Source organism: Branchiostoma floridae, chromosome 18 (assembly GCF_000003815.2).
Source record: "Branchiostoma floridae strain S238N-H82 chromosome 18, Bfl_VNyyK, whole genome shotgun sequence".
NCBI classification, from domain to species: Eukaryota; Metazoa; Chordata; class Leptocardii; order Amphioxiformes; family Branchiostomatidae; genus Branchiostoma; species Branchiostoma floridae.
The window spans coordinates 460,342-483,428 of record NC_049996.1 but is presented as its reverse complement, the minus strand read 5'-3'; the positions used below and the strand labels follow the sequence as shown (position 1 = coordinate 483,428).

General features: G+C 39.6%; 1 protein-coding gene across 1 annotated transcript; it reads right to left on the bottom strand.

The window, feature by feature from the left end:
- Nucleotides 1-189: 189 nt before the first annotated feature.
- LOC118405674 (frizzled-2-like) lies at nucleotides 190-21,510 on the bottom strand. The gene is made up of 3 exons (XM_035805275.1): nucleotides 20,357-21,510; nucleotides 3,209-3,317; nucleotides 190-2,850 (listed from the first exon to the last, which is right to left on the bottom strand). Exons 1-3 carry the CDS (start codon nucleotides 21,296-21,298, stop codon nucleotides 2,216-2,218), a joined length of 1,686 nt encoding a protein of 561 aa, XP_035661168.1. The 5' UTR covers nucleotides 21,299-21,510; the 3' UTR covers nucleotides 190-2,215.
- Nucleotides 21,511-23,087: the final 1,577 nt, after the last annotated feature.

Below are 23,087 nucleotides of genomic sequence, written 5' to 3'. Positions count from 1 at the left end.
TTTTCGATACACAAAGTGTTACAAACAGTATTATCTGAGAAGACTTCATCATTATTATTCTTATTAGCCACTAGAACTACGAAAATACTACAAAATTTTCATTTACAAAATATACAACTATAAATAGGGCATTTGGGAGCGAGCTACATCGTACACTTTGAAGCAAATATGATTCCTTATTGCTTTTCAACCCAAGTGTGAGGAAGCAGAAAAAAACAGTATACACCCCTATCTCAGAAATGGTATAGTCTGTGGAAGACGACAATGCACAGAATTCAGGACTACAACATTTGACAGTGGGGGTGAAAGATCGTACACTATGGAAGGAATTGTTACCAATGGCACATTACATGTAGAAGCAGGTACAGGTTCTGTTCGCATTTGTGAAAAATCGCAAACTTATATCATACTGTGTCAATGATGCTCTATATCCACTCAGAATATAATCTGTACAAATATGTCCCATGGTTTTTAATAACAATAAAATGAATGCATGTAATGTGCCATGGATTTTGTACTGAACTGAGTTTTACTAACTTGACAAAACTGAGAAGTTCGGAGCAAAACTACACCACCACAGAAATAACACAGAGAAGACAAACATTAACCTTTTTTCCTCCCCTAAAACTATGATAAGACAGTCCACTTCGTGTACAGAAAGACTGAACTTTGGACCATTCTATTATGGGGAAGGGATGGGTTGTTACGGTGTGCAAAATGCATCTGTTCAAATGTACAAAATATACTGTTGTTACTGACATAGAAAATAGCTTATTATGCAACTTGTACATTTTTACATACATTACGAGCAACAATTTGACAAAGTCCTTTGAAGTCAACCCATGAGCTCTTCTATACTTCATCAACACATAATTTCTTTTAACGATTAACATCCAAAAGGCGACGTTGCCAAAAAGATATACAATCTTCGTAGCAAATACAAAATATTCTCCAGTCTTCTTAATAGTCTTACAAATGTTGTTACCAAATGCAGGCTTTTTGCAGTTTTGCTGTAGCTCTTGAGTGCAGACAATGACTTTACAATCCATCTTTTTCATGAAAAACTTGACAATACGCTGTGAAGATGCCAGTGAGCTATGTAAGTGACAAGCCATTTTCCTTTCTTGACAATGATGTTTGTACAAAAGTGCTGACAGTGACCATGACATACAGCGCACCGATGGAAAGGTTTAAAGGCATCACGGCTTTTGGCTGTAATTCTTCAGCCTATTCTAAGTGCTCCGGACATTACTTGTCAAGCCCTGCTCTGCGTTAAGTCCACTTCTTGGCCATATGGACTACCTTAACAACTCTGTTTGTTTGTGTCTGTCTTTCCTCTGGTTTTGAAGTCTTGGAGTCCTGAATTTGAGCTGGTACAGAAAAGGGCTGTAGGGTGGATGTGTCAGTAAGTTGTCAGCGTGTGCGTTTTGCTTTTACCTGGTCCACTGTTTAAGTAAGGCACTGTGACTGTTACGCTATGTACCCTACGGACTAGGACGTAGAAATCGAGAATGGCACTTTGTTTTCGCGACACAGCAGCACTGACTTTACCCTAACAACCGTGTTTGTTCTAAATTTCAACTTCAGAGCTTCTGTGTGCTAAGTACAGGCAGACACTATATAGGCCGATCAACATCACAATTTCTTCGTTGACCATAACAATAACTCGAAGACGTATACTTTATGACCTTCAATTATTAAAATTCAGACACTTTACATGTACGTATTCCCAAGACATCAAGTCGGCCATTTCACAATTTAAACAGGCCTTGCTCCCTGAAGAAGACACCATTTCCAAGAAACAACTGCAATGAATGCAAATGTACAAAATCAGAGGCTTCCTATAGTCTCTGCACACTCTCTTATTCCTATACAGTCAAAACAAATTATCTTTTTTACTGGGTTTTACTTGTCTTTTTTTACACTTGACGACAAATACACCAGCACATTTTAGAAGAATTCAACATTTTTAAGAAGCAATTCATAATATATTGTCTATCCATGGTCCAATTTTACTAAATTAACCTACACTTCACACTCACTACCAAATCCACCAACCGAGCGTTAAAACTTATGTACAAAACTATTCTCTTTGGTCAGTCACAAAACTGTACAATTTCTTTTAAAAAATTGTCGGGGGGAGAGAGAAGGGACACCTCGGGTTGTGAAAAAGCTACGGAGCTTTCTTCCTACGCCGCTACGACAAAATGTCCGCTCAGACGACGGTTTCGTCCTGTTTTCTAAAACATATCTGTCCGTAGAACCTTTTCCACGCCTGAACAGTCTTTCCCGTCCAGATCCAGATGCCTGACGTGATTCCTACGATGAGAGCCATGAGGTACTTGATCATGAAAACGGTAAAGTCAGGGTTGGCGCTCGGGCGCGCGTGCGGCCCCGGCGGGCACGGGATGAAGTAATCCTTGCAGTTGTCGATCTCCCAGGACCGCTCCCACTCCCGCCGGAAGGCCTGCTCGTAGAAGTAGCACGCGATGACGATGGTGGCGGGAACGGTGTACAGCACGCTGAACACCCCGATGCGGATCATGAGTTTTTCCAGCTTGTCGGTTTTCGTCCCGTCCTGCTTGATAATCGTGCGGATGCGGAACAGCGAGACAAAACCGGCCAATAGGAACAGGGTCCCGATGACCAGGTAGAGGAAGAGAGGCGCCAGCACGAATCCGCGAAGGGCGTCGATGTCGGAAATGCCGACGAAGCAAACCCCGCTCAGGACGTCTCCGTCTACCTTCCCCATGGCGAGGATGGCGATGGTTTTGACTGCAGGGACCGCCCAAGCCGCTAGGTGGAAATACTGGGAGTTGGCCTCAATAGCCTCATGTCCCCACTTCATGCCTGTATAGTAAAATAACAAAAAAACAAAGTTCAGTTTGACTCCAAATCTACCTATAGTGAGATGCAAATGATACATGACGTGTATATGTCTATCAGACAAAAATAGCACTTTCTCGGTCTAAATGCTTTAGAGTATCATCATACATTGGACTTCTATGTGTGCAACAAGAATCGTAAATTATCTACAGCGAAGATGTAGGCATCAGTGATACTGCTACATATACATGGTCGTATTGTGATTCGTTATACCAAGTCAGAAATGTGATTGCCTGCAAAATTACCGTTTTTTACCTACAATCTTGAAACCTTGCAGGTTGTATTTTCGAGTCCCGTTTTTCGATAGAGAACTGGTACTGACCTGCAGCTAGGAACCAGGTGAGCGTGAGGATGACCCACCACAGAGATGACGCCATGCTGAAGAAGTACAGCATCATGAACAGGATCGTACATCCTTCTTTCTTTGTGCCCTGCAAAAACACAACAACATTCCATCTTAAGTCAAAGTTGACATATCATATGTAAATTTTTAAATCTTGCAGAGAGCATTTCCAAGCTTTCTACATAACCAGTAATGACACATAGTATCATGAATGGCATTGAGCACCAATCTTTCCTGTAAATATAGAATTTAAAAAATTTGCATTTGCATCTTTTTTTAAGCTTGGGAATCTTGAAGTTGGAAGCATTTTTTTCATGTCCTGCAAAGAAAAGAGAACTTTGGGAATTAAAGCTGCTAAATGCTATATCAGATATACGTGAAGAATCCTTCGGAAGTTCCTATGATGTTCTGCAAAATAACATTGCAACATCAGTTCTGTCTAGATTAGAATTATGGCAAACCATTACAGCACCCTATGGCTATATAAACAAAGATAAAACGATTCAACAATCTTACGATTTAGTGAATAAAGCAATGTAGATTGCTGTGAAAGCAGAACACATTCGTCCTTCGTGACCTTTTTCTGCACACACAAACAACACTGAGGATTACCTTAACAGACTTTAATAAGAACCTTGCTGCGTAGCCAAAGACATTGAACTTAGAACAGGGGAGAAACCAGTACTAAGGGCTAAAGATGCCTTCCTGTATCAAAGCGGATGACACACTCCAAAAGAATTGTAAGAGGACACTTCAAAGGGACCGGCTGGCAAAATGCCATTGTTCCTAACACTCTTCTTCATTCTGTGACTTGCTAAATTCTCAGTTAAACATAAGAACCTACATTTCATATCAGGTTAGCTTTTGTTGTGACAATACTAATAAATGGCATAGTTCTAAATTGGAACATATTATGAAACCACACACAGTTACAAAGATGTACCAATGGTTTATTAGTGTACTGAAATGCTCTTGTGGGAAACTTGAGTTTGATTCTCTGCCAGAAGTACACAACGCCAGCCTGTATATGGTACCTAAGCCAGGCTTGTTGGGTTTATCGTGGATTTATCTAGTTGTCTGATTGTCTCTGGGAGACTGTGGGTTTTCATACTGGCATCAGACAAGTTGTGGGAATGTATATACTATACATACATGATTGTGCAATGTCTATGTTGAAAGCTGGACTTCAAAATGAGCTGACACCAAGCACACATTAGTTTAGGGACATCTTCGCTGGATAGTACAACTACAATAGAGAAGCTAGATGAGCAAAATTTAGCTGTGACAAGCGTACACTGCACAGTGTATAAAACAATAATAACGAGCATACCTCCAAAGCTGGTGTGCTACACCAAAGGGTGGTTATAGTTTTTATACAGATACAGATGCGACGGTCTGTTCAAGCTACTAATTAGCACCAATGTTGTATATGTCTGTCAACCCACTGCCTCTATTATTATTCAGATATGAAACATTAAGAGGATACATTTACATTTCTGAGAAACTAGATTTCAGATATGAAAACTCAAATGTTTTTCCAGTATGAGTCATCATGGAATGATTGATATTGGGAAAACATTCCTAGGGGTGGGCTTGGGGGCCTGAAGGCTGTCTACTACATACACATGATACAGGCCTTTGGCATGTGTCTACCCTGGACTTGTGAAAGGTCACCACAAGATAGACAGAAGGGCTGTTTTTCATCAATGGGGGGCATAGTATGCAAACAGTGTGTTAGCCTGTGTGTGTGTGTGTGTGTGCGTGTATGTGACTGTCCATTTGTGTGTGTGACTGTCCATGTATGTGTGTGCATGTGTGTGTGTGTGACTTGACCATGTGTGCGAGTGGGGGGGATTGGGTGTACAGTAACATGCAAGCACGAAAAAGGCATCAGTAAAAAAGTATGCAAAGCATGGCAAAGTTGGGAGGGAAGTTTTCAGCAAGATATTACTTGTACATTTATACACTTCAGTCTTCACTATTGATACAATGCTACTATCAGTATCACCTTTTCGGAGTTTTCCTTGCCTCCTGTATTGAGTGAGTTTATTGAGACCATGTTTTACGTTGAAATTTTGGTCCAAATCATAGCATGACACCTATGGCTCTAGAATTAACAGAACCATAAAACTGGACTGCCAGACTCACTGAACAATGGACATGTGAAGACCCATAATAGTCTCACAATCGTATTGTTCTCCCAAATGAAGACAGACAAAGGATTTTCCTTCTTTAGTCTAGAGATGTTAATTGGCAAATGAAGTCTACTTGTTAGACTGTAAGAGCATTAAAAAGTTCAAAATTCTAGTTTTCTTCATTTTCTTTAATCTGATTGTGAGGTCCTATGTGATGTGTCTATCAAGAAACTGCAGGACAGAAATGAAAAATTTTGTAAGTCTCAAAACTTACATTGTATCTGTATCCAATTTCCAGATAGAGTAAAAAGCTTTCCTGGTTTTCTGACAAACCCAAATCCATGAAATACAAGGATAACATGGGCTAAAACTACCAAGATGTTTTCAAAACAGGTCAAACATCTTTTATGTCTCACTCATTGTTTGGCTTTGGGAGTGTGTCGATGATTTTGATTGCCATTTAAGCTAATAAAGAAACCATCAATATCATATCATAAAGTTCAGATTTTTTTTCTGTTTATGAGGTTTTTGTCTAAGCATTTTTTCTGTCCAACTAACTGTTTGCGAGTCTATGTCGATGATTTTGATTGCCATTTAAGCTAAAGAAATCATCAATATCATTAAGTTCAGATCTTTTCTGTTTACGATGTTTTTCTGTCCAAACAAGCACAATTCTGTCCCAGTACAGAAGGAGACAGTTGACCAATTGTCTGTGTCCGACATGATTATTTCAAGACCAAACTACTGAACAAAAACAACAGGGGTAATCGTCAGCATTTTCACACCAGCGGTAATGAAGAGCATAATCAGGCCTTCCATATGCATTCGTATGCAGATGAGTTTGGAGCCAATTCAAGCCATATATGAGACACATGAAAAGAAATGGGTAACAGCTGTGTGTGTTTTGTCATAATTAGGGCCACAGCTTGGGTAATCTGTGCCACATTCTCCAGACTGGACATGAGTCCAGATCATTTCCTGTCCAAAAGTCTGACAAAAATGGGTCCTTTAACTTCCAGATCATGTCCTGCCCAAAAGTCTGACAAAAATGTGTCTTTTCTTCGTATAAGATCGTACAAAGAACTGCAGAAAATAGACTGAAATTTCTTGTCGAAATGTCTGACAAGAAATCGAAGAATAGGTCTTTTCCCGTGATCTATAAGATCATATGGAATTAATTCTTTGTTTTCTGTACATGTCAAATGTACAATTATGTCTGAAATTCACAAGGAAAGAATTTTTCGTACAAAGAACTGCAGAAATATAGAATGAAATTTCCTGTCCAAAAATGTGTCTTTTCTTCCTATAAGATCGTATTAAATTGTTAACTGTATAAGATGGTATGAATTGTTTCATATTTGCTGCTTTCTGTCAAATGTTAACATGTCAAACTTCCAATAAAATCTGAAATTCAGAAGGAACTAATTCTTCCTACGAAGAACTGCAGAAGTAAAATTGCTTTCTTTGTTTAACTTATGCTTCTGAGTCTGTATATAAATATGCCACTCAAAGGATAATCTTACAAGACAGTAATGAAAATCCATGCCAAAACGAATAAATACATAGATATACTCTAGCTTCAGTGTCTGAGAAAAGTACCCAACGAGAAGTGTACTTGGTAAACTTGGCTAAAATACAAAAGCCCTAGCAATGCAATACTAGCTAACGAAAAAGCAAAATGCTTTGTCTTTAGTCCGAGTTTCAACCGTTTTACTTATTCATAAGTGTTTGAAACTGAGATTCGATAGCTTGTTTCCAATACTAAAGACGGGAAATAATAAACCTATCCCTGTACACATCTAACCCTTCTGCAATGCTAAACTGAAGTCCAGACCTGTCATAAAATTAACCCCTCCAAGATCACCCTGTCAGGCTTGCACCAAACATCCAGCCGATGACACGATAGAATGAAACCAATGCGCCAGCGATCCCTCTTGCATTCTGGGCCACCCTTTACCAGACCCTTATGGGACTACTGTACCACCTACTGTAGATTTCCTAGAACTTCTAAATGGTGCGGAAAAACGGACACCTAGGCAAAAGGCTGAGATAGTTTGCCAAATACCTTTCAGAGGTATTCAAACCCTTAATACTTCAAGGGAGAATCAAAGAAACTTAATATTCAAATATAGAACAAATATAGTCTATGTCCAAAACAACTGAAAATGTAGCTTTACCATGTGCAATTCCCACCTGGCTTAATTCTTCTTCTTTTTTTAAACTAGATGAAAACAACCATTTTCAATAACTACACATCATTAGAAGATATCAAGATATGCAAATGTTTGTAGCTTTCATCATTATGCACATAAAAAACATAGCTTCATTGCAGTGGCATGTACCAAAGTGCTGTATTCATAGAAAAAAAAATAACGTTTTGTAATAAACTTGATGACGCCATCCATATGGCCCAAAAAATCATATTTAGAATTTTTTATGCCCATCTATCAATATTCATTCAACTCCATTCTTTCTTGATTCATTAATGAGAAAACAATAGAAGGTCAAAATGCCACTTTAGCCAGTTATGAAACCTTAAGTCTATGTACTATAGAAATACATGTATCTCAAGTTTGGACACAAAAGATCAGGTTTTAGACATTTCTAGTCCAGCAGGCTGTACCACATTATAGCAGACCAGACATGAAGGAAGTGTCTGTCTTCCTTTCCCTTCAGTTATTTACACCAGAGACAGAGAACACAAGCAAGAGGTAACTCCATACTGCAGGCCTGTGATGGTAAGGCCAGGGGAAAGCAGGCCTGGCACGAATGAATGAAATCTATGCCTACTGGCTGTCATCCTTTTAGGGATGTACCATTCCATTTTAGGGGAGGAAAAGGACAAATGTTTGAAACCTGGAATAATGATTTAGGTTCATTTCACTGTCATCTAAGTTTGTAGATATCAGGGTGTATGCAAGTTCTTTTCTGTAAGGTGTATGCAAGCCCTTTTATAGATTTTAATTTTCCATACCGTCTTATTTACGTAATTCGTAGTGAGGAGATCACATATCGTGTAATAGCCTTCCAAATTCAGTGTAAAGCAGTCATAACCCCCATGTACTGATATGATGTAGGCCCTCGTATTGAATTCTCATCTTAAATTGACTACAATTTAGTACAAATATATATCATAAGAAAATTATAATTACTGTATTCTTTTCTATTATTTGCCTTTAGATAGAGTATGACAATATTTCTTTTCAGACTAGTACTCAGAGTATTTTTTTAAAGACCTGCAACTTAGACCATTTCCTGCCTGTAGTTTTAACTTTCTAGCCTGGGAATTTGTGGAATGCAACATTTGTCACTTGTGGCTTTGAAACTATGCAGATCTCTGCAGATCTATGAAATCTGGCTACTATACAAGATTTGCTTGGTAAATCGAAGGTTTCAACAAGATCAGCCTGTCTATATTTGCATGGAAGGGGGTCTAACAATATAGAAGCCTGGCTGCATGAAAAAGACAGCAATAGTTAAACTTTTGACCAGCGACTGTTTGATTTGGAAACATTCAAAATCTTGCATGTAAATTATTTCAAACTGACTCAATGTTTCGTAGTTTCTGCTCCAGTGGGAAATACTATAAATACAGAAATTTTCGTGGTGAACTTAAAACCACCGCAAATACTTTTCCATGGTAAGAGACTACAGTGCATGGTGCTACTGCAAACTTAAGTTAAAACCACAGCAAACAGTCCTTGTTCCGCTACCTCGAAATTAAATCCCAGCAAACTTAAATGCATTTACAGTAAACCTTTCAACCAGTGACTGTTTTATTTGGAAACTTTTTAAGTTTTGTATGAAAAGAAATTAAAGTCAATGTTTCCCAGCTTTTGCCCCAAAGGAGAGAGGGGGGTCAAACTGCACAGTAGCCAAAACTTCTGTGGCATTCAGCAAGTGCACTTGGCATTGCCTCGCGGCGCGATGTCTCGTGCTACGTCCATACCGGGAACGCCACAGTCTCCCGCCACTGTGCAGGTGCAGCGTAAATATTCCCAACCGCTCCCTTCCGCACAAGTCTGTCATTAATAGAATTAAACTGACATGCGACAGACACTGCTGTTCTTTAGCCTGTGCCACTTCAAAGACATAGACACACAAGTCTAAATTCTGTGTAGGTTCACATTCTTTTCCTACAACATGAGACACTATGGTTACCATATTTTCTTGATTAACACACTTTTCAAACCTTTCAAAATACAACGGTGCTTCAAGGCATTGCCAAAGTTTGAGTTTGTACTCTATGTTTTTGCTCCGAAAGATGGAAACAGCTTAAGAAAAAGCTCAATTCCAATTCCTAGCTACTGTTTTGGTATCTGAAGATACACAAGCCCAGTGTCATCTTCTATCTTGTTATACAAGTTCTATGTCATTTTTAATCGGGCCGTCCCATCGCCTGGGGGAGGGGGGTCTTCCTTGAGGCCTGGGGTTATCGAATCTTGGCAAGCAGTCAGAACCTGGTAGCAAACTGAATACAGTTGTTGGAACGGTTGACCATAGGATGTCAAGGCCTTTTGAACTACAAGCTCTAATTCAAACTGAACATCACTAGAGTACTTCTTGTTATGTCTGTACTGTAGACTGTACATTACTACATACTGTAAATGCATTTAAGTTCGTGGATAGTGGGAAAGTGGAGTGTTCGCTGTGATTTTAAGTTCACGGTAGTGCCATACACTGTAGTCATATACTGTAATGGAAAAATGTTCCCGGTGGTTTTAAGTTTGTGGCAAGAATGCCTCGAAAAAACCATGAAGATAAAACTACCGCGAACATTTCTGCATTTACAGTACTTGCCTGAAGTGGTGTAGGACACACTTGCCCTATCAGCATTTTTACTTGCCCAAGACAATCAGACTAGTGGACTTGTCCAACCCTACATGTATACTCTTGTTACTTCTGTACATTACTACTGATTATATACAGAAGTGCCAAGGGGAACCCAGTGGGAGGTGGTGCCTGTTAGTAGGTGATGTCAGCAGGACATGTACGCCCCAGCATGCCGGACATCGCTGCCAACTTGACTGAGACCATGTATATCCGTAGCCTTTCCTAAACTCTGAGGGCACCCCCAAAATTTGCGAAATGGACTGAATGATTTGCAAGTCAGCTAGCCAGAGTTACAAGTTACAACCTGTAACACTTGTTTTTAACGACAAGGCAAGCTCAGTCTTTTGACTGAATTCAACAACTTGTCCTGTCTAATTCAAAGAGAAAGTCAGGTACATAAACATATACTAAGGTGTTCTGAATAAGGGTCCAGCATCCTTTTTTTTTTAAATGTACATTCTGACATGATCATTTATACCATGGCCAATATATATAATATATACACACATAATCATTCACACTACACATACACACACACACACACATACATTCAATGAGAGAGAAAATCTTCCAGCAAAAAAGGTGAATATGTTTTAGTTCAATATGACGCTTTTGTCATTTTCCCCAAAAGACAGATTCTAATAGTAATAGTTATGGTATACGTGACTTACTTGTCTTATTGTTCCAAAACTTTCTTTCAAATTGTGAGAACTTCTAATTACTTAAATGTACAAATATTGCACATACTTGAGTGCCTACTGTGGCCTGTCAAAAAAAAATCAACCACAGTTCCTTAGTCATAGAGCTGAATTCAAAACTGTTAAACAAATACACAGTTAACAAAAAGCCCGACAAGAAAATCCCACAACCCTCTTCAGTCTGTTTAGCAAAACAGAACGAGAGACAGGCCCAAGTTTTCTAAGCTGTTTACCTCGGGCGCTGACTCCGAAATTAGTTCTGTGGCGTTTTACCCAGACAGTAGTTTTGGGTTGCTCTCAAGTGGTCTGGTTTACAAAATCACCAAGGCTCCTTTTACGCGGAACATTGGGTTTATTGAGTTCAATAAAGGTGGTGTAAATAAGGACTCTTTAATCCGTGAAACGTAACACCGCCGCCGAGATTTGGATCAGCGAAGGTGGAACCACATCAGAGGGCTTAGCAGACAGACTGAGGTTGAAGAGGACAGCTGTTTACACTGGTAACAAACAAGGCACCACTTTAACCTAATTACCACTCTTGACATCTGATTGGTCTACAGTCTGATGAGCATTCACCCGGTTGGTGCAACGGTTGCTAGGAGACTCAGTCAACCAATCAGAGGGTTTCCAGCTTTTTCCCACCTGCTTTTTCTCTCTCGAGATTTGAAAAATAGACGGTTTGATTTCAAGGCCTTGGGGTATTTTGGGATACCCAAAATGACATCTGTTCTAAAGTCAGCATTCTTTGTAATAACAAGGTAAAAGAACAAAAATTAACAATAATCCTTGTCTATTGATGATCATCATCATTTTACACATCTGTGTAATTTAACTCTCTACTAACTAACACCTGTGTGTCCAATATACCTTATGGCCCATTGATGAACCCTTAGCATGAAGACGGTTAATAATTTGAACATTTACATCGTCATTTCATTCACATATGAGATTAGTGCATTGCAATTATATCCACTGTCCAAAAAAAAGCTCACAACCAAGACATGTCGCATTTTCACAGCCAGTGCATTTTCCTAGCCCATCGGTTGTCTCAACATCTAATCTTCTACATTGTGAACCTCTTTCCCTGTGCTAAGTAACTGCAAAGGTATGGAGAATTGAATCCAGTGCAAATAAACACACTCAACATTGGGGCCCAGGCTGCCATGTGTCACAGACAACGTTGGACCCAATACAAACCCGGCCCTGGTCGAAAAACAACAGTGATAGCACATTTCCTGCTACGCCCAGGCCTTCTGCCACACTGCAGGATCCAGTCCATATTTCTTTGGTACAGAATACAAGCAAACACTGCAGACAGCTCAAGCAGGGAATGTTTATTAAAGGTCAGGGTTCGACCTTGGCCAGCGGGTGGACTGAAAACAACTTCTTGTATCACAGTAATTAGGAACAACAAATCTACAGGCTTACGTTTAAATTTGTCATTCAGACTTGGAATAAAATGGTGACCCTTAGCAGAACAGTAGAGTAGTTGGCTCAGAGACCAAGGGTTTGAGTCCCCTGCTATGCTCTGTGTTATGTCCTTGGGAAACAAATTTCCTCACTTCACTCATGTGAAAATAAGTACAGTATCTAGCTTTGATCGGGGATGTCCGTCGGATAGGACCCATGTTTTGAAGGAGTCAAACCTCAAGCATGTAAAAGAACCCACCACACTTATTGAAAAGGGTATGGTCCTTCCCAGTGTGAGTGGATCAAATAAATCTGTCCATATATGCAGCTCTTATTTTGTAGCTAGAAGAATATGAAGATACCCTGTTTCTAAAATTCATCACAGATGTACCACATACCATATACTAAAACTGGACCTCCGTAACTCTCAACGATATTCTTTGAATGGATACCATTTTTCACAAGCTAACTCCAGATGATGTATGTAAAGAGAAACATGTGGATCAAAGAGGAACAGTCATCCCAAGTATCTATTTCTTCTGACCATCAAAGAGGAAGGAAAGGATGGAAAAAACAAACCATGCCACCTCTACATAGTGACTCTTAGATGTCAGATTTTCTAGATTTCTAATGTACCCAAACATATTCCAATACTTTGACACATTTTGATAAGAAACATCTATGCTGAAAGAAATGGATACTAGAGAAAGAAATAATATTTGTATAGAGGAAAAATAATATTTTGATAAATGTAGACATGGACAAAATTTCTTACTCCAGAGAAGGCTTGAAAAGAAAGAAACCATTGAAATTCAACCTCGATTTTATCCAGACCAGGGCTGTCTACAGTACAGTACTTGTCCCTCCATCCTAGGACGAAAATTTGTTTGTCAGGACTGACAAAAATTTCACCCTGTTGGTACAAAATGTCTGAATTTCATTACAAGAAACTGATAAAGCTGTATTTTCGTAAGCTTCCAAGGGAGAGATTTAGCAACAAAATTTGGATGTAACATAGGCTCCCAAACAATGAGAGGGACATCCGAGGATGTAAGCCGGCCCTTTTTAGACTATTTTCCAGAAAGCCTACTGTATGTATGCGTTGTCTAAGCAATGTTGTTATGTGATACTTATCACCTAAGCATTACCTTGAGAAGGCATATCTGAGATAGGGTGTGATTGTGTACATATGCCACTGACCACTTCCACCTGGACACACTGTACTGGACTATTTCAAACTTCCTAATCTTTAACAGTTTTACGACATATAACAGGGAGGGGGTATAGAGGGAATATATTGAGTTTAATGCAATCCAAACTTTCCTAGATAGAAATCATGAGTTGTAGGGTTCTTGGTAAAGATCACATGGGAACACATCTAGTTGCTGGTGTAAAGAGGAGAAGAATTTATAAACAAACAAAAATGGCAGCTGCTTCTTTACATAATACAGAAGACACTGCCTAGAGCAAGTTTCTTTGGTGTTGAGAAGTTGTGTTTTTTTTTCGCTTGAAAACTATCCTGCATGTACACGTATCTCTCTTGGCTACGGGAAAATTGAAAATTGCTTTGCAGGAAACGTATCAGTTTTGCATGAATTAACACTTACTCTATCTACAAATGCATACTCCTAACACACAGAAAACTAGGAAAGCATTCGCATAATTCTACCAACTAGAAACAATAACCCACAAATAATTGAAATTCCCCACTTTTTACAACTTTTCAACAAAGCTATGGCTAGCTGCATGTGTTTGAATTCTAGCTATTTTTGAACTACTCATGGTTGAGATAAAATTTTATGGATTTTGGAAGAAGTCAATAATTGCCATTGATAATCCTTTTAGCATTCATTCACACCTTATTGACAATGTCACCAGCTTGAAACCACACACTCCTACATTGCAATTGTCACCTCTCTTTATATGGGTGGATATACCAGACAGTTTTTGGTGCAATATTTTCCTCATTTAGAGCCAATAAACTCATCTAAAGCCAAATTGTTAGTCAGAATTAGTAGAGGGAAGCTTTTGGCATAGAAAACACTAAATCTAGTACAAAAAAGATTCAGGCAAAATTTGGGTGGTCCTAGAAAAAAGACTTGAAACCAGGAAGAAGGAACAAACGACAGAGAAAAAGCGTTCCAAAGAATAACTCCACCGTTGTCAGAACCTAATCGTGGACGTAACACGATTGAGAAATGTCACTGAACATCGCTAAGAGGCGGAACCAAAAGTCGAACACGGACAAAAACCGTTAGGTGATGTATACAAATGGCTACTTCGCAAGAGTCAAGTCTTGCCTTTTGACGTACCGCAATTACTGTTTAGGGGGCTGTTCAATATGTATATGTGCAGGACAATTTGCATAGACCCTCTTCCCATCTGTTAATCAAAAAACATGTTGACACACATGTTGGTTTAGGCACAATGCTTTCTTTCCTGTTTATCTTAAACCAAACATTTCAATTAATTGTAGCTCAAATTGCAGTTCTTTTTATGCTCTTTTATTCCAAGCCCCCCAGTCGGCAAAGTCGGGCGATTTTAATCAGTTGAGACTGTCTGAAAACCCCCTCCAATTACCAGACAATGGTATATCCCGTAGCAACTGAAACCCAGCACAGAATAGAAGCATTAACCTGCATAATCACGCCTCATTTGCATACTCTGATTAACTCTTTGAAGACAACTAAATGTACCCGTCGCTTTGCATGCCTGGTTGCACTTCTTGATGAGAATATTTACTGAAGAAAGGTAACACTAAGCACCTAAATCATGAGAATTAAACCCTGCACATATTTGACCCTTCTCAAACAAAGAATCCAAATTTGAAGCATGCCAAAAATCTCCAGACGGTACAAAATGTAACGATTTTTCCCTCTCAACTTTCGTTTCTATACAATAGCTAGTGAAAGACTTCCATATTTTACAAATATGGACCCAGAAACTGAAAACACAAAACAAGAATGATGCCAAATTTGTAAACAACAGAAAACTTACAAACCAGAAATCATTTTGCCTTAATTTCATAACATATTGTAAGAGTGGGTTTGGCTGTAGCCCAAGCTCTATTGTTTACATGGCTTCACCCATATCAAAGCTTGAGTTATAGGACAATGCTAGGTCTGAACTTGCATGAAAATGGGGTCTTTCAAGTCCTTTGTTTTCCCTGTAAGACATTTTGAATGGCCTTGTCTCAGGAGAAATTTGCCAATGCATTTGCAGGTATGGCTTCTTGGTCTATAGAAACGGATACGTTTTAACAAGAGGAAAATTCAGTCTTGCACTATGCAGAATTTTGTCCAATACACTCAAAAGCATTCCTTTATTTTTCACTTAAAGTTAAAACCGTTTTCATTAGTGTTTTCATGTACCTAGAATCTACCAGTAGATATACTTTAAACCATCCTATACTTCAAGAACTTACTCAGCTTTCATATGTAATTGTAAGAACTGTAACAGTTCTGCAAAAATCTTTAACTCACGACACCATGTTTCAGTTTGGACTCCCTGTGACCAAGATAGCTTGATGGGCCCCATCATTAAAATACCTCACATACACCAAATTATACCTCTAATATAGATCAGAACACCTCCAAATTGGTGGGCAAATTGCCAGAAATTCTTGTGGCCCAGAAAATGCCACCAGTTGAAAGTGTTAAGCTTGGTGACCCCCTGTCCAACAAAGCTATTGGCCTAGTTTAACATGCTTGTCACCGAAGTGTGTGTGTTTGCTGTTGTTTCACACTCTTGTAACTGGAGAAAAAGTAGCATTTGGTCCACAGATTTTTCCCTCACGAGTGGTAGGGGTTATGTACAGTTAGTCTACTACTCTCGACAAATGGGATTTTAAGTCCCTGTTTTTGCTGGAAAGTTTTGTCTTCGCGGCACACTGTGATGGTGGCCACATGCACTGGATACCTCAGACAAGCATCTGACACAGGAATTTAGACTGAGATCTCAACTGTGATTGGTTAAAGCCCACCCCATGGCAGAGCACAGATACCAAGGGAGTTATAGCTCCCACCTGTGTTAAACATGGCAAAAAAAGGAGGAGAAATTGAAATGATTTTCATTTCCTACTTTAGTATATACCAAAATTACCATACATTATTGGCAAGTATATGAGGAGGAGAGTAAAAAAATTCCACATACTATTATCTGAAGGATTTCTATTTTGCTTGTGACTTTTTTAGCCTAAATTTCAACCAAGAAGTGGAAAATAAGCAAAACGGACCAAAATAACACTTAAAAATCATTTAATATATTTCCATAACTTACCATATTTCCTCGTCATTTCTTCTTTGCCATATGAAAACTAGATTTAAAAAACAGATATTCCTATCTATTTGAGGGATTATAAACATAAATCTTTTACACATGAATACTTAAGAAAATTGTAAAATTGTCAACGATTCAGTTGAAATGTTGTGCTTCAAAAATATACTGACAGGTGTAATTACGGGTTGGCCTGGGTTTCCGTTTGTAAGAAAGAAAATGCCCTGAAGCTACCCCAGCTACAACAGGCACCATTGTTCTCAGGACTTGTTGTACATCAAAACATTCTCCTGTCAATGACTTTTGACATGCACATCCTTCCGCACACCTTTAACACACCTGCTTATTGTCATACTGACCTCATAACTGGACAAGGAAATAGGAAAACAACCAAGGACAAATAAGTAAAACTGACTTCCTTTGGTTGTTTCTTTGCAAACTTTTGTAAAAAGTTTACCATTACCGTTTCCAATGAAGAAGCAGTTAGCATGACTTCGTAGCATGTATGATAGTACTATAACGTATGTTTAGAATCACTGTATATATTCAACACATAGACTCTTCTGTACTGGTATAAAAATGACATCCTTGCTGGGCAGGCCAGAAATGTCTATATGTTTTTGGACTTAAAACTTTTGTATACTTTACTCATATTTGGCAATAGCAAATAACAAATCCAAACATGTGCACAACACATTTTTGATGTACAATTTTAGTACTTTGACAGAAAAATTTTGAAACTAAGATCTTTTTCCTGCAGCTAACATAGCCTCTCTTAACAGGCCTTTTGGGGGTTCTGTTTATGAAGGCTCCTGTAATCTAAACCATGGCCTTGAAACGTCTGCAGAACTAGCCTTGCTGATAGCAACAGATCAAAGGAACTTCTGTGCATTTTGTTTTTTATACAAACTAACCTTGGCTTGTGGCAAACAAAACATGGTCTAAAAAGGGGCCATATGGAACAGACATGTCATCAAGATTTCTCATAACTCACTACAAGAGAAGTAAGACTGGATGTAAAAGGAAGCGATTGTTGATGGGCAGTTTTCCCCTAAGGGGCTTGCCAAACGTCTGTTTTTGTTCCCAAGGACAAGAAAACTGAGTGAGGAGGAAACGTCCCAGCCAGCTTACAGAGACAGAGATCAACTTCTTCTTCACACGCAACCATCCTATAATCTACTGCCAGGTCGCTTGGGTTAATAATCTCGCGGACACGGATGGGTTGGAAAAATGAGGGGGTATATTGACGACGGACTTAGCCGCACTTTGCCGCCCAATCCGGTAGCGGACTCAATATTCTCTCAGCGGTGTATACACGTGGCCCGCCGGGCTTTGATCTCTGCTTCGCCGGCAGCCATGTTTTGCATGGTCTGTTTGCGTTTATCTTCTTGTGGAATCTAACACAAAGCTGCGATAATATCAGCCATACCACAAGCCCCTCACTGTCCCCGAGTCCTCTCCTTTTTTCCAGGGCTGCCCAGGGATATGCTTTTAATTGTGTTACGCCGCTTTTGATCCCCAGTTTATAGCTTGAAATCTGTGTGGAAGCGATACAATCAACAAGGCTCAGTTGCTCTAATATGTAGGAATGTATATAAGAGGGAGGTCTGGACAAAAACAACCACAGGAGGGAGTACCCTCTGCTTTAGAACGCTCCTTTCACTGGTCTAGCCGAAAGCACTTTTAGAATGCGTAACAAGGATATAACGCTCTTTTTCTATTCAGTGGACAAAGCAACTTTAACCCGTGTTCCAAAATTCTATACCGTGAACAGGACCCCCCTTTTACACAATCACAAAGTCTTTGCTTCTGTTGTAAATTGTACAATCGCCGGGGAACTTCAAAGCTTTTGATGTTGAATAGATTGTACGATAGGAGGCACTTTCTCGGTTAGACTGAAAGTCTGGTGGCCTCAAGTACACAGCAAATTATATGCACATATCAATATCATACCCTACAGAGTTTTGTTTGTAAAACCGGCATCGATTTCCAGCGAGAATTTAACCCCCCAAATTGCGCTGCCTCAGGGGGTGGGGGGGATTTGCACCTATCGTTTCTTTCCCAGCGGGGGGAGGTAACAGATTTAGGGCCTCGATCCCTTTGAAGTTGGCCAACCCGTGTTTACTCAAGCATTTTTAATCTGTTATCTATGCTAAAATCAATGCATTTTGCATCATCTGTTGTTTTACTTGTTATTTTGTTTCCACAAAATAAAGCGATCGACAATTATCATCTCACTCTCCTCTCTAAGAAAAAACAGTTGTTTAGATTTCCAAACAAAAATGTATATTTTTTTAGTGCTGTAAGATTTTAGCCCTAAGATTGCTATATCTTTACTAGAGGGGGGTTAAAAGATTACATCATGCCCTTGGAGCTTTATTCCAGCATTGCACAGATCCAACCAACCAAAGACTTGAACTAAACCTGCCCCCGGGGGATTCATTTCACCATTGTTCTCTTCGCCACCATCACCTTAATCCGCAAAAATCCTCAAAGTTCAACTCGCTTAAACTTCAAAAGAACACTTTTCCTCTTGTCCGTACCCGCTTTGAAGCGAAGTTGTTGGTAAGATGGGGTTTAGCGTTAGATTGTGCATATCCGAATAACTTGCATGTTTAATGCATTTTGTCCGGTTGAGTTTTGTCCACAATACACTGTTACAGTTAACATTCCTGTCGCTACGTTAAGCCTGACTTTATATTTGCGTGTCACGACAAAAGAATGAAGTTTTCGTGTTGTGTCAACGCCTGTGATAAGCGGAAAAAACAAGCGCAACCTCTGGAACGATTTCCAAAACAGCTGGATGACTTCGACTTCCCGACTTGAGGTAATCTGCTTATCCAATACATAACAGACAATTCCTATCTCTTGTGAATTAATCTACAACATTCTCAGACAGTATAGATGTCATACCCTCTAGCTATACAGCTCTCGAAGGGTTTCTTAATATCTTTTCAGTCTCGGTAAGGTTAAGGTTAAGCAATTCATTCCAGTACATATTCATTCGCCAGTCAGACACAATAATGGTAAGGCTGTGATCTTCCATGGGGCTAGGGGAATATTTCCGGACGAGCTTACAGATCTTGGATCTGGATATTTGACCTTGGAAATCCAGAGGGATTGGGAAGTTCTATGATTCACAGCAGGGGAATCTTCCCTTTTAAACAAAGCATGCAATTCCCTACAAGGTACGCAGTGAGGGTCTGCCTTTACAAAGCGATCAGTTGAACACGGTTTATAACTCTACTTGAGAAATATACTTCCTAATGTATCTAAAATCACATACATGCACAAAAACCAATTATTTCACCTTAATTTCACCACCGTAAAGTACCACACAAAAAAAAATGTAGCATACAACCCTAACACAATGACTAAAAATATTTCTGAAATACACATGAAAATGGAACGATATCTTTGGTTAGTATTTCTGCAACCTTGTAGCTGAAAAAGATGTTTCGGTTATCCTTTAACAAGTGAGGTCAAAAATGATACAACAAACAATGCACATATCTTATTCCAGCTCAATTAAGGGGTGTTGGGGTTAACACTATGGCATTAGAACTACCTTTTGATTACCAATCGCAACAATACAATCACCACATAAATAATGGATCTCTTTGTTGGATAAACTGAGATTTGTGGTTTGAACTAACATGGGGTTTTGGAGTTCAAAATTATACACACACACAGTGACACACAGAAAGATAAACTGAAAAGGTTTGCGTCTTTTGCAAATCTTTTTTTTAAAGATTTGGGAAGAAAATGTGGTTTACCTGTGTGACAGTTGGTTGCGTAAGATATCTCTGGCTGCCGTCTTGCATCCAGACACCTTCCATGCAAGAAACCTTTTCTTTCAGGGCATAGCCGACGATGTAGGCGACGGAGACCATGAGATAGCAGGCAGAGAGGAAGATTATCGGTCTTTCCGGGTATCTGAATCTTCCCGGGTCGATCAGGTAGGTAAGGACGGTGAAGAGGCAACTACAGGCGCAGAGTACCGACCATATGCCGATCCAAACCTGGGCAAACTCGACCTCATCGTCGCGGAAGTACATGGAATCGCACGGGGCTCCGCAGTCTTTAGCTCCGAGGAAGGAGTAGCCTAGAGCCGGCGAGACTTTGAGCTCCCTTGGGCAGTAGAAACCATAGTCCTTACGGATCGGGTTCTCTGTTACAGCGGAGCTGTTACCGTTGTTAGCTGTAGGAACGGCCGTGGGGATTTGCTCAGTCCGGTTCTCCCCGACGCATATTTTTCCAGGCGTGCCCTGTACAGGGAACTTGCTACACTCTAAGCTTTCAGGCCACTGGAAGCCGAACTTGTTCATGAGGGCTTCGCAGCCAGTCCGAGCGCTGTTGCAAAGAGATCGGCAGGGAGGGATAGCTTCCTCTAGTACGGTACACACAGGCGCATACATGGCGCATAGGAAGAACTTGAGATCGGGCGAGCACTGTACCTTGACTAGCGGGAAGAACTGGTGTACCTCCAAGCCGGCGTCTTCCTGCTTCTGGTGGTTGAGTAGGTTTGGCATGATGGTTTCGTTGTACTGTATGTCCGTGCAGAGGGGAATGGTGATGGCTTCGCAGCGGCCGTGGTGGCCAAGACTCGAACTAGAAGAGAACTGCTGTGCCCGGACGACTAGCGTTCCACCCTGGAGCACACAGCACAACACCAGCAATCCGACCCACCCAAAGCCGACCAAAACCCTCATCTTCATCCTTTCTACGCGCCTTCCTCACCTCAGGATCATCACGGGGAATCCTTGGACCAATCTAGAACTCGAGTGATCAGGAAATATGAGGATTTCTCGGCGAAATTGACTCAGGAAAGGGACGCAATTTGTCAGAATCAATGTTCAGCTCCGCCACATTCCAACAAAGGCCTCCAGCACTCGGCCAGACAAGCAGTGACGTCATGAACATGGCGGACCTCGAGCCAATCACCGCGTAGCTTTACCATCACGTGGGCATTAGGCTATCATTGGAGTTTTTCGTGCTAATTGATCCGTGTTTTTCTTACGACTCCCCCTGATCGTTATAAAAACATTCCATGATTAGTATCATCTGGGCATTCTGTCCGACGTTTCACGTAGACATGTATGAATATGGAGGTGTTTATTCAGAACACTTGGCCCCGATCGCGCAGAATTCTCCGCATTTAATGAAACAAAAGTGACGAAACGGCCTGTTGTTTTGGGGCATTTTCGTCGCCATTGTCTGGCCACATGGACAGAATACACACCACAAAAACGCCGGCGTTTTAATTAAGGGTATTTCTGGATTTTAAAAACATACACATCGTCTTGTTTCAAGCACGTACATTTATTCATTCGTTACCTTATTTTCCTGAAAAATCAAGTGTTTATAAAAGCCCCAGTTAACATTTTTATTACATGATTGACAGTGATTGTTAGTTTTCAATGTTAGTTAATGGTCATTTACAGTTGGTAGTATCATTATAACTTATGTAATATCTTCTAAACAACTAAACTGCATCAATCGAAAATGGGATGTGCATTTTTTAATCATAAGTAAACATAGTATGAACACTTATACTGCATTTTAAAAGTCCAGTTGGCAAGAACAATGCCACTGATAATGATCAGTAGGGTAGTTAACGGTAGACAGATGGCACATGGGTCCTATTGTTTTAACTGGCGGGATCCCTTCTGGAATTTTCCCATTCACGTATTTGCAATAAAGACTCAACCCTTTGTATTTTTGGACACTTGGATACTTTATTAGTCCATTGGCTGACAAACTACAAACTTTACAAATTGTGCTCAGCTAATCTTCCTCGACAAATGACATGTGAAGATACGAACATACGATGTAACAATACAACTACTAGTTACAGTTCATTATTTACAGTTCTTTATTTACAGTTCATCGCAGTTTAATATTTACAGTTCATCTAATCAAGATATATTCAAAGCTCATGATTTGATATTTTTCGTTTTCTTTGCTTTATTTCAAAACATGACTCTAACGTTAGTCACGTTACTATAAACTACGTTCTGTCCACTGTCTATTTTTTTTTCATACAATAACATTGTAACGAGTATAGAGCTGCATTTCCTTTGTACTCCGGTAGGATTGCCACAGTACTGCTTGTAAGGACTGATTTCAATTCCTCAGCCTGCCTATAAAGTAGATTGTGCTCTGAGATATTGAGATATGATCAAGATGTTGATTAGCGTTTAGGCTAATGACTTCATGCAACCGTTCGGGTGGCATTCTTAACATTCCTTTCTTTAGCAAATGATTCGCATTCGTTTATCATACCTAGTTGGTGCATTTGTTTATCATAACTTGTATATAAATATTATAACTTAACCATTCTTTAATACCTGGCTACAGTTATATTTACACAACTTTCATAATTTTTAAAAAATCTTTAGATGTTTTGTCTTTTATCGTGAAATACTTCAACAGTACAGCCGATAATATGAACATGAGATAAAATTTACATTGCTACTTTAGTGCTATTTTCAATACAAAACACCT

Excerpts from the sequence above, each read along its gene's own strand:
- LOC118405674 (XM_035805275.1), bottom strand. The coding sequence starts at position 21,298 with ATGAAGATGAGGGTTTTGGTCGGCTTTGGGTGGGTCGGATTGCTGGTG. Across the intron at positions 3,318-20,356 it reads CGCAACCAACTGTCACACAG|GGCACAAAGAAAGAAGGATG; the intron begins GTAAACCACATT and ends GTGTTTTTGCAG. Across the intron at positions 2,851-3,208 it reads CACCTGGTTCCTAGCTGCAG|GCATGAAGTGGGGACATGAG; the intron begins GTCAGTACCAGT and ends TTTACTATACAG.